The sequence below is a fragment of the Oncorhynchus mykiss genome, chromosome 27 (genome assembly GCF_057628025.1).
Source record: "Oncorhynchus mykiss isolate SJ-2025 chromosome 27, ASM5762802v1, whole genome shotgun sequence".
NCBI classification, from domain to species: Eukaryota; Metazoa; Chordata; class Actinopteri; order Salmoniformes; family Salmonidae; genus Oncorhynchus; species Oncorhynchus mykiss.
The window spans coordinates 27,510,712-27,522,510 of NC_143048.1; the positions used below are offsets into that span (position 1 = coordinate 27,510,712).

Genomic DNA, 11,799 nt, shown 5'->3' on the forward strand with positions numbered 1-11,799 from the left:
TGTGTGTGTTTGTGTGTATCTTATATTTTATAATCCATTATGAAGTGGCCTGGGGATGTTGAACATGTCTCCAGAGGGTTCAGTAAGCAAATCACTGCTGCATTAAAACTCCCCAGCAGAGTTGAGCCTTTGGCTCACTGATCTGTGCTCTATTGGGCTACCCTGATACAGTAGCTCTGAGTGTCATGACCCCTCATATACCTGAACCTTTTATATTGCCCTGGAGAGACATGTCGGTATCTTTATATTTCAAAACCAAAGATAAAGTAACAACCAAGGTACTCAGCAAATTGAGTCACTGGATTACAAACATGGACACAAATGGTAAAGAAAAGTTCAAGACTCCTTTGTGACTCTCTTATGCTAAACTGATTAGTTGTATTTGGATTGCAAATGTTTTTTGTAATTTAACACCATTCAGGTTGATCCTGGCAGGCTGACCTGGGGGAGGTAGCTGTGATTGACAGCCCTCCAGCCACCCCGCCTCCAAATTCCTGCTCTCCAGGAGATGGACAAACGGCCCAGACATCTGGAAGAGGTTTACTAAATGGGGCCATCCGCAGAGGGCCAAACTCTCAGAAAATCACATTTGCTCTTCTTCTCTCTCTCCCTCCTTGTTTGGCAAAATATATCTAAAAGAGTATAAACTGAAGCAAAATCATAGCAAGCTTTTCCTACAAAGCCGTACTTTTCCAGAGCAGGATGTTGTAATACAGGAGATGTAATCTGGAGTAAACCTTCTTTTGTGGAGTCAAACTTCTTTTGGCTCTGTCATTGGCACACGGGTCTCTTAGAATTTCAAAGGACTGTGCTTTGGCAACCACTGCAAGGAGCTGAGGGGATATCTGAATGCTCTCTGTGTCTTTAAGGAGGAGCACACAATGGAACACTCTCAGAGCACAGAGATCTGTGGAGTTACAGCCAGCCGCCATTACACAAAGTCAGGCCGTACTCCTCCGTTCCCTCTCCCTTTCTCTTTTCCTCTCACAGACTTCATACATCAGTCCACAGTATCATGGTTCCCTGCCTGGAACTAGTGTCTCTGACTGCTTCTGTTTAAGGACCTCTCGAGACCACTCACTAGTGTGGGTGCCTTTACAGGGGGAGTTTCAAGTAAATAAAGGAAGGATGTTAGGCAGCTTGTGAAAGTAAATATAGTGCTGCGCTAGGCACTGAGGAAGACATAAGTGCTATTGTTACAGGACACACCCTGTGAGTCAGTACAGCAGACAAAATGAAATCACATGAATACAGGGAATTCTGTGAAATTGTGAAACCCTCTTGGAGTGACAACAGTGTGGTGTGCGTTGAAACCCAGACAATTTATATATTTTCAAATACAGACACACCAAGCAATTGTGGAATGCCACAGGCTGTTGGGGACAGGGTAGCAAACAAAGTTAAAAAAAATAATTAAAAGTTAATACATTTATGTAAAGTACACAGATGTAAAATAGATGGATTATTCTACACATCTATACAAAGTTATACACCGAATGTACAAAACATTAAGAACACTTGCTCTTTCCATGACAGACTGACCAGGTGAATCCAGGTGAAAGCTATGATCCCTTATTGATGTCACCAGTTAAATCCACTTCTAATCAGTGTAGATGAAGGGGAGGAGACAGGTTAAAGAAGGATTGTTAAGCCTTGAGACATGGATTGTGTACATGTGCCATTTAGAGGGTGAATGGGCAGAACAAAACATTTCAGTGTCAAGAGCTGCACTGCTTCTGGGTTTTTCACACTCAACAGTTTCCCATGTGTATCAGAATGGTCCACCACCCAAAGGACATTGAGCCAACTTGACATCTGTGGGAAGCATTGGAGTCAACATGGGCCAGCATCCCTGGGGAACGCTTTGGACACCTTGTAGTGTCCATGACCTGACGAATTGAGACTGTTCTCAGGGGTGAAATTCAATATTAGGAAGGTGTTCTTAATGTTTTGTACACTAAGTGTATACACTATTAATAAAGAAATATAAAACATCTTTAAGCAGATGTTTAACATTCAAAACAGTTCAAGTGCAGTTATGTCTCTTTCCGTCCATATTATACCACAGGAATAGCAACCAAGGCAGGTGTTCAAACATGCAGTTATGTCTCTTTCCGTCCATATTATACCACAGGAATAGCAACCAAGGCAGGTGTTCAAACATGCAGTTGTTGTTGCACAGAATATCTGAAGGATTTTGGCCAATGTAGATCCAAAGTTGATGCTGTAGAATAGCTGTGACATTTATAACATTTCAAAGTAGGGTGAATAATACAATGCATCAAATACATCACATATAGTGTTTCAGTTAAAACACACTTCTGTCAGAAGAGATAAGAAAATACAGGATGAAACATGTCTGTGTCTAATAAACTGCCGGAAGCCAATTTTATGTTTTGAAATAAATGGTCACGGTCATGGGAAACTGATTCAATAACAGAGCAGCGAAAATCCCCTAGGTGACGTTCAAGAATTTGTTTCTGCATTGATTTGTTCAGATCACATTTCAACCCGTTGTGTAACAGCTCTTTGAAACAGAACAGGCGATGTTGGCTTCCAGGTCTTAGGCCATGTAAACATGACTGAGGAAGATAACAGGAGAATTTGTCCACAATAATATCTGATTGAAATGATAACTAGACATCCGAGGAGGCTGGTGGGAGGAGCTATAGGAGGACAGGCTCATTGTAATGGCTGGATTGGAATCAATGGAACGTGGTCAAACATGTGCTTTCCATATGTTTGATGTGTTTGATAACATTCCATATTTTCAACGTCAGACATTACAATGAGCCTGTCCTCCTATAGCTCCTCCCACCAGCCTCCTATGCTAGACATACATAACTACATACTCTACATAAGATGTTTACCTTTTGGTCTGACATAAGAGTGGTCCTTGCACAGTAACGTGCAGCTTTTTTTAGTTCCAGATCCTAAAATCTCCTTAAAAATTGGAAGAGGAAAAGCTAAATGGTTTGAAGATAACAAGCTAGTAATAGCATGGATGGATATTACTGTAATTGAAATACATGATTTATGCATAGCAAGCATGACATGATAGTGTAACAACAGTGGATTTAAATAAATATCTCAGGCCTTTGGAATAAAAGCAAAACAAATTTAATTTAAATTTAAACAAAACTGTTAAAATAGTAATTATCATGTTTGGCGGTAATAACAAAAAGTGTTCTTTGCATATAGTGATATAAGGCACAGTTTTAGCACTAATGTGCTAGTTAGATGTCCATACTGAAGGCAATAATCCCAACACAATCACGACACAATGCCTTTAACGTCACAGGTTAGCACCTCGTCATGTTTCTGTTCCTGTCCAAGCTGCCTGTGAAACTGGCCCTGCTTTTGAGCCCTCCAACAATGGATATTCTGGCCCAGGGTAATACTCTTGATGCTTGGCAAGTGACTTAGCATGTTATTTGGCAATGACGTTACTCCAGAGTTGGACAGATTGAGCTCCTGTAGAGACACAAGTCCACTGAACACAGCTGGGCTAAGTGCTTTTAGCTTGGCGTTGTTGGACAGGTCCAAGACCTGAAGGTTCTGAAGGCCTCTGAAACTGTTAGGCTGGATGTCAAAGAGCTCAGGAAGCCCACTGAGGGATAGGTGAACCAGGTCCTTGAGGTCCTCAAAGGCCCCCTCCTCAACGTGTGAGATACTGTTCCCATCCAAGCTTAGGTCCCTCAACGGGATGCCTTTGAGCTTAGGCACGGCCCTCAGCTGATTGGCTGCTAGAGTCAGGCTCTGGACATGTAGCAAGGGGCTCCTAGAGGAACTCCTGGAGACCACCGTCAGCTGGTTGTGGGACAGATCCACGTTGATTGGCTCTCCATGACCTTTAGTGATGAACATGTCGAGGTCAAACTCCCGGAAGTGGTTGTGGCTGAGATCAACCTCAGCCAGAGGGAGGCCAGAGAAGCAGCCCTCATCCAGGCCCTCCAGGGAGTTGTGGCTGAGGTCCAGAGACTCCAGGTAGCGCAGCCTGGACAGGGCCTTGGGGCTGACCATGGATATGCGATTGTTGCTGAGGTCCAGGCTGACCAAGGTGGTATAGCCAGGTCCAGAGAGCATAGTGTCGGTCAGCAGGGACATGGAGTTGGAGGACAAGTCCAGGTGGGCAGTGTCCAGGGGGATGGGGATGGGACTGGTGCCCACTCCCCTGCAATCCACCCTGGTCAGGCTGAAGCTGTCGAACAAGCCAAAGCTCTCCACCTCACAGTGGCAGCTTGGGTGGCAGTTCTTCACAGCTCCAGCTTGGCAGTGAACAGCCAGGAGCATCCACAGACTAACACATAGGGGGAACGACATCGTGCTCTGTAGGGGACACAAATACAAAACAAAGATGTTACATCTAATGTATGTTTGGGCTAAAAACAAATTATATATTGTAGTGACTAGCAGATATCTGAGAAAAGGTCAATGGAGAGATACATGGATTACGTGACTAGTAGTCTAATGTCTTCCATTCTTTCAAATGAAAAGAAACAACTAATTGGATATTATTCTCATTGCCTCAAAATAAACAAATACAGTATATGGGTCATTAACAGCACTCTGCATCATCCAGTGAACAGAGCAACATCCTGATAAACTAGAGGAGATTGGGACTCCATAGACACTACAGGGAGTAAAAAATCTCTGTGAGTCACAATGATATGCACTCCATTACAGGGATACATTAAGGATATAAATACATACAGCTAGCGTTAAACACATCATGCATAAATATAATCTCTACATACACATTAAATACAAAATAAATATGACAAATGTGGTAATGGCCATAAGTGACTCATTTATTGTTTATTTAGTAGACACACGTTAGCAGTATTCCTTCCCTCAAGCCGCTTCTCTGAACAACGTAACAAAGATTACTCTCGGAACAGACAGTAAATGTAGTGTTAGAAAACTCAAATTTAGAGATTTTCCCTTTCAAAATGCCACCTGTTACCGGAAACACTTCAAGCTTTCCTTGCAACACACACCAACAGCCCTAATTTCTCTTTTCTTTGGGCTCCCAATGGATTTGACCTCATTTTCTTGATCAAAGAGCTCATTCCCACTTCTTTTTCTTAGTTTACAACACAAACTATTCATGGTTGTGAGGATGCAAAAGGAGACATCATCGCTCAAGGTCCTTATAATATCTGTGTCTCATCTCTAAAGGTGCTTACACTGGGAAGAAGGAAATGTCATCAGTCTCCTCCAAGCAGACAGTTCTGTATTAAGATGTCTGAGACACCAGTAGCTACTCATTAGAAAGTTCACATTTAAGTACTGTGTGTCAAATGGCACGCAGTATCGAAAATAACAATGGAATGTCGGACAAAACAGTTAACCTTGAAAACATTTAAATAAGTTTAATAACCAAGCAATAACTAAAACAGAACATGCACTTCATACCTCTATTTTCTGTTGTCGCTAGTTTCCTGTTCACTCCACAGCGCTAGATATCTGACTGAGAAGAAGGCTGGTGGTTTCACAGGACTTTTGTTCCCTAACCCACGTCCTTTGTGGAGGTAAATGATCTGCTCTTAAACCTATTAGTGCACTTGGCAGCAACACTGGCATAATGAGCAAAGCAGAGTACCCACACGCAACAAATGGAAATTGGGCAAAGGTTAAAGGGGCAATCAGCAGTTTTACTTAGAAATTAATGATATGTACCCATTGAGTATTTAAAAGAACATAACTTGGAAATGCCTCATGAGCTAAGTTCAACTGTTGTACCCCATCAGAACCCAAAATATAAGCTTGTTTTAATCCAATGTTTGTAAACAAAGTAAATGTAAACAAACACTGCATTGCCTAAAAACATGGGTAAAACTATCATTTTGATATCATGGATGGTCTGTCCTAACATCTATAGCTTAGTCTTTGAATTTGAGAGTGGAAAAAAATGCCCCGTCCCAACCGCTTTTTACCGAAACAGTGGTGGGGAGGACACTTTGATATTGTTTAAACGGCTCATTGCTGCTTTAACAATTGTAGTTGTATAACAACCGGTCATTGGTCAGGAGGTGTATACCCAAGCATGACCCAGCAGAAAAGCCATAGAAGGATTGATCATTAATTTGTGCAGTGGGCCAAAGTTAGGTACTGTATAGTCTGTGGAAGATTATCACATCAAGCTTTGGTGCAGACAAATTACCCTCTAGTGGCCTCATGGGTGGAAGGTTATTACTTAGCCAAGATAATGCATCCACCTGACAGGTGTGGCATATCAAGAATCTGATTAAACAGCATGATCATTACATAGGTGCACCTTGTGCTGGGGACAAAAGGCCACTAAAATGTGCAGTTTTGTCATACAACAATGCCACAGATGTCTCAAGTTGAGGGAGTGTGAGTTAGCTTAGTTAGCAGTGTGCGCTAAATAGCGTTTCAATCGGTGACGTCACTTGCTCTGAGACCTTGAAGTAGTAGTTCCCCTTGCTCTGCAAGGGCCGCGGCTTTTGTGGAGCGATGGGTAACGATGCTTCGAGGGTGACTGATGATGTGTGCAGAAGGTCCCTGGTTCGCGCCCGGGTATGGGCGAGGGGACAGTCTAAAATGATACTGTTACATTGATGCTGTTGACCCGGATCAATGGTTGCTGTGGAAAAAGGAGGAAGGTCAAAAGGGGGGTGAGTGTAACGGATGTGAAACAGCTAGCTTAGTTAGCAGTGTGCGCTAAATAGCATTTCAATCGGTGACGTCACTTGCTCTGAGACCTTGATGTGTGCAGAAGGTCCCTGGTTCGCGCCCGGGTATGGGCGAGGGGGCGGTTTAAAATTATACTGTTACACATACTCCAATGTGGTTTTAGATAATTTGGCAATTCGTCCAACCAGCCTCACAACGTTTCCCAGTTATTCCATGGCCTGCATGTTTGGGATGCTCTGGAGTGTCGTGTACGACATCGTGTTCCAGTTCATGCCAATTTCCAATACAGCCATTGAAGAGGAGTGAGACAACATTCCACAGGCCACAATCAACAGCATGATCAACTATGTGAAGGAGATGTGTCGTGCTGCATGAGGCAAATGGTGGTCACACCAGATACTGACTGGTTTTCTGATCCATGCTCCTACCTTTTTTAATAAGGTATCCGTGACCAACAATGCAGATGCAAATCCATAGATTAGGGCCTAATGAACATATTTCAATTAACTGATTTTCTTATATGAACTGTAACTCAGTCAAATCTTTGAAAATGTTGCATGTTGTGTTTATATTTTTGTTCAGTATATATAGTGTAATATTGGGATGCAAACTCAAAATTGAATACAGTACATACTATATTTGACATGGTACAGGTGTCTTCTTTTTTTAAAAGGCTATAACCATGTGTGAGAGGTGTATACTTTTGTTTCAAATTAGATGTTTAAGACTACCAAGAAACACTGTGTGACCCTGATTTAGCCCACAGCAGTAAAAATGTTTTAAGAGTTATCTGGTATTTTAATCCTAGATGGCCTGCAAAGGCTACAGAAGGTTATTATGTAACAGAGGATGTTGGATAATCAAAAAGGAGATCTGGAATAGTTTAGAATCAACATGAAGACTGATGTGGTAAGCTGCCCAGAAACTCTGATATACTCAACTGGAGCTGTTCATGTTGTGTGGCGGTTGAGTCAGTTTATTCTATTAATCTAAAAATAAAAAAGATCATGCAAATTTGTACAGCATTTCAGTAATGTAGCAAAATATCATCCCGCAAAGATCCATCTTGGATTTCCATATATACTAAACCAAAATATTAACACAACATCCAATAATTTAAACAATTTTACTAAGTTAGTTCTTATAAGGAAATCAGTCAATTGAAATAAATTAATTAGGCCCTAATCTATGGATTTCACATGACTGGGCAGGGGAGCAGCCAATCAGAATTAGTTCTTCCCCACAAAAGGGCTTTATTACAGACAGAAATACTCCTGTTTCATCAGCTGTCTGGGTGGATGGTCTCAGACCATCCCGCAGATGAAGAAGCCGGATGTGGAAGTCCTGGGCTGGCGTGGTTACACATGGTCTGCGGTTGTGAGGCCGGTTGGACGTACTGCCAAATTCTCTAAAATGATGTTTTAGGCTTATGGTAAGGAAATTAACATTAAAATCTCTGTCAACAGCTCTGGTGGAAATTCCTGCAGTCAGCATGCCAATTGCACAATCCCTCAAAACTTGAGACATCTGTGGCATTGTGTTGTGTGGCAAAACAGCACATTTTAGAGTTGCCTTTTGTTGTCCCCAGCACAATGTGCATCTGTGTAATGATCTTGCTGTTTAATTGAGTCTTTATTTAACTAGGCAAGTCAGTTAAGAACAAATTATTCTTTACAATGACGGTCTACCGGGGAACAGTGGGTTAACTGCCTTGTTCAGGGGCAGAACGACGTACTTTTACCTTGTAAGTTTGGGGATTCGATCCAGCAACCTTTCGGTTACTGGCCCAACACTCTAAGCAGCTTCTTGATATGCCACACATGATGGATTATTTTGGCAAAGGGGAAATCCTCACTAACAGGGATGTGTGCACAACATTTGAGAGAAATAAGCTTTTTGTGCGTAAGGAACATTTCTCGGATATTTTGTTTCAGCTCATGAAACATGAGACCAACACTTTACATGTTGCGTTTACATTTATGTTCAGTATAAATAGCTCAGCTTCCCCGTCATGAGTTGAGCCACTCTGTCCTCAGTGTGTGAAAGAGAGAATGTGTTTTATTTGGATTTGTTGACTCAAAGCCGGAGTCCCCCCTACCATACAAGATTGGGCAGATAGACAAAATAAGTAGAAGATATCAAATGACGGTGAGTGAGTATTTCCCCATTAAACAAGAGCAATAAATGTATTGTGCTTCTGCTTGCCACAAATCCAAGATATCTTTAATAAGGTTTTGTTTTCACAATACTAGATGAACTTTTACTACTCATTTGTTTCCATTTTAATAAAAACAATTACTTCGACAGGGAATCATCCTCCCATCCCACGTTTACAAGCCTGCATTCTCCCCAGACATGGACTACACCCTGCCGCTATGACATGGCTTGTCCATAGATGTATATATTCTTAATGTCATTCCTTACTTAGAAGTGTGTGTATTGGGTATATGTTGTGAAAATGTTAGATACTGCTGCACTGTCGGAGCTAGAAGCACAAGCATTTCGCTACACCCGCAATAACATCTGCTAAAATGTGTATGTGACCAATAAAATGTTATTTGAGTGACTTAATTAGAACACAGAGGGGCAGTCTAAAGCCATGCAGTGGGAATCTGTGGCTAAAACGAAGTGCTCATTTAGTTCAGAAGTCTAGTCTACTACATTGGTGCTAGCTAGTGTATTTTCCCTCTCTCTTCATTGTCCAAGTATGTTGTCCATGAATACATCTGCTGCTCTTTTACTGGGGACATTGAACTTCTCCACACCAGGTGTTCCTCTCATCCTTTCACCAATAAATTACAGCAAACAGTAAATGGCTGTTAGCCCAGACTTACAATCAGCACACTATAATTACTTGACAACTACGGCTGTAAGCACCTCAACTCTCCTCAGGGGAAATTGTAGGCCACAAACATCTCACTTTTAGGATCTTGTCTTTCAACATGCTTATATCCTCAAAAGACCCCATATACATTTCATCTGACTTCCCGTATTCTTTAACGCTCAACATGTGAGGTAATGCTAAGCTATGTGGGAACTGGGAATTATGTTTTATTGCATTTTCGGCCATTTTCCAGTGTCATTTGATGTCCTGGCATCTGAGGATGGTTTGGGCCTCATTAGAATAGGTCCAAGTAGGCCTTTGCAATGTTGCTCATACCTGATCTCTGCAGCTCAGACAGCAGGTCTATCACAGTTCAGAAGCATTCTCCATGTGATGGAGAGTACACTCCCAGAAAAAAAGGGTTCCAAAAGGGTTATTTGGATGTCTTCATAAGAGAACCCTTTTTGGTTCAGATAGCACCTTTATTTCCCTAAGAGTGCATTTTACCAGCTAAATCCCAAAGTCAAAGCCTACAAGCAATTTAATTAGGAGAGATTGTGTGGGCACGCTAATCCATTTAAGCCAAATGAATGCATGACATTAAGAAGAGCCAGGTTTAATGTGAGCTTGAAGTAGTGCAGAAAACAGTATAGGCTAGTCTCATCAGGACAACAAGTAAGTCCTCAGTTTCCATAATTAATAGGATTGAACTATTGCACTGGCTATATTTCAGTGTAGGGTTAAAGTTTACAAAGCATTTCAAGACTTAAAGTGATATTATCTCAAGATGAGTTCCATACCATCTGCTGTGAAGATCCAGCTAAATTACTCAATCCCAAATAAATGGAAACGATGGGCACAAATTTGATCATCTCAGACACTCATTTCATAATTTTCGATGGGCCTATTTTTCCCCATTCATTTGGTATTGAGGAATACACAGTAGGGTGCATGGGTGGCATTGGGTGAGTCCCCCGTGGATGGTGGTCTCTGAGCCCTCTAGCTATGCAACAATGGGGCGCCGGAATATCGCGTCCTGGCGTCATTGGACTATGATTTAGTTTAAAACATATTATATATATATGGCATACGATTATCTCAACATTAAACCTATTTTGAGTCATGAAAACTTAGATTTAGAGTGAATTCTTCAAAAACTAATAATCGCCATGGCAATGTCTTGCTTGCATTCTTTTCATAACGTCTGACTCAATGCCCTATGCATGCATTTCCACATAGGCTGCCTAAACGCCCATTCAAAAAAATAAAAATAAACGGTATAAGCGCAATATGAACTGGCCTCGGTGAGTAAAACAAGGCTAGCAAATTGACTTCGTTTGCCGCTGGAGATCAAATTTTCTGTAGCCGTGGCAAACCTCGCCTTACCTTGCAGCCTGCCGACTTTTCTGAGACCGTCAAACTCATCCGTGTGGTACCTGAGAAATGAATCATATTTCATATGTACCAGACTACTCCCAAGTCCCGCCACCTTCTTCTGTTAATTATCACTCGACTTGTCACATTTCCATGAAGCACATCACTCAACCAAGTTTGGCCTGTGAATAAGTATTCTTCAAGGTTTTAAGTACATGATTACAAGTGTAATTAACTAATAGGCTATTATGTGCAAATTGTACCTATCAGAGGAACGCAGTTTTTCTGAGAAATCAGAAATATGATCTGACCTCAGTCGTTCCAAGGCTTAAAAACCTTGAAATCAAAAGAAAAGTTTAAAATACCGTTGATAACAAGGACTATTCTAACTTGCTCACACATTTCTGACATACCTTTACCATCAAATAGGAATTTAGACCGTTAGCTCTCCTGGACAATCCAGTTTACTTCACCACGCCAAGGAATCTTGCAAGAGACTCAACCTCCGCTCCCATTTTTGTAAATCCCATATCATTGTGCGGTTCAGGCAAATTAGAGATTTCTTGCGGTTTTATATTAACTGTCAGTGCTGCAACTATCTATCCTGAGTTGAGGTCGAGACGAGACTCCCCAGACTTCTTCGTAGAGCACTGAAGTCCAGATAGGTTTCCGCCAGCATTACTTTGAAGTCGGACACGAAAGAGGCGCACTCTAGCGGCGAGACTGTTGCTTCGGCGACCGACACGAAATGATTCTATTGTTACTTACAGATACTCTATGAAGAATGTTATGCAATAGAGCCCCACAGTGGAGGTGTCATAATACCTAGGGGTCAAAAAGGGAAATTGTTCCAAATGTTTTTCCACCATTAATTCTTCCAAAAAGGGATTTTAGAAACGCTTAAAATAACGGCTGTGTTTCGTGTATTCTTACCCCGGTGT

At 41.6% G+C, this 11,799-nt stretch overlaps 1 protein-coding gene across 3 annotated transcripts; it reads right to left on the reverse strand.

Moving 5' to 3' along the window:
- Positions 1 to 1,303: 1,303 nt before the first annotated feature.
- LOC110507874 (tsukushi) lies at positions 1,304 to 11,799 on the reverse strand. Of its 3 annotated transcripts, XM_021588257.3 has the most exons (3): positions 11,272 to 11,538; positions 10,871 to 10,920; positions 1,304 to 4,329 (listed from the first exon to the last, which is right to left on the reverse strand). In XM_021588257.3, the coding sequence occupies exons 2-3, from the start codon at positions 10,907 to 10,909 to the stop codon at positions 3,274 to 3,276; spliced, it is 1,095 nt and encodes a 364-aa protein (XP_021443932.2). In that variant the 5' UTR covers positions 10,910 to 10,920; positions 11,272 to 11,538; the 3' UTR covers positions 1,304 to 3,273. The 3 variants fall into 3 exon arrangements, with proteins under 3 accessions (XP_021443932.2, XP_021443933.2, XP_021443934.2); XM_021588258.3 differs by lacking the exon at positions 10,871 to 10,920 and having other exon boundaries at positions 11,272 to 11,799; XM_021588259.3 differs by lacking the exons at positions 10,871 to 10,920; positions 11,272 to 11,538 and adding an exon at positions 5,419 to 5,631.

Excerpts from the sequence above, each read along its gene's own strand:
- LOC110507874 (XM_021588257.3), bottom strand. The coding sequence starts at position 10,909 with ATGAGTTTGACGGTCTCAGAAAAGTCGGCAGGCTGCAAG. Across the intron at positions 4,330-10,870 it reads AAAAGTCGGCAGGCTGCAAG|AGCACGATGTCGTTCCCCCT; the intron begins GTAAGGCGAGGT and ends TGTCCCCTACAG.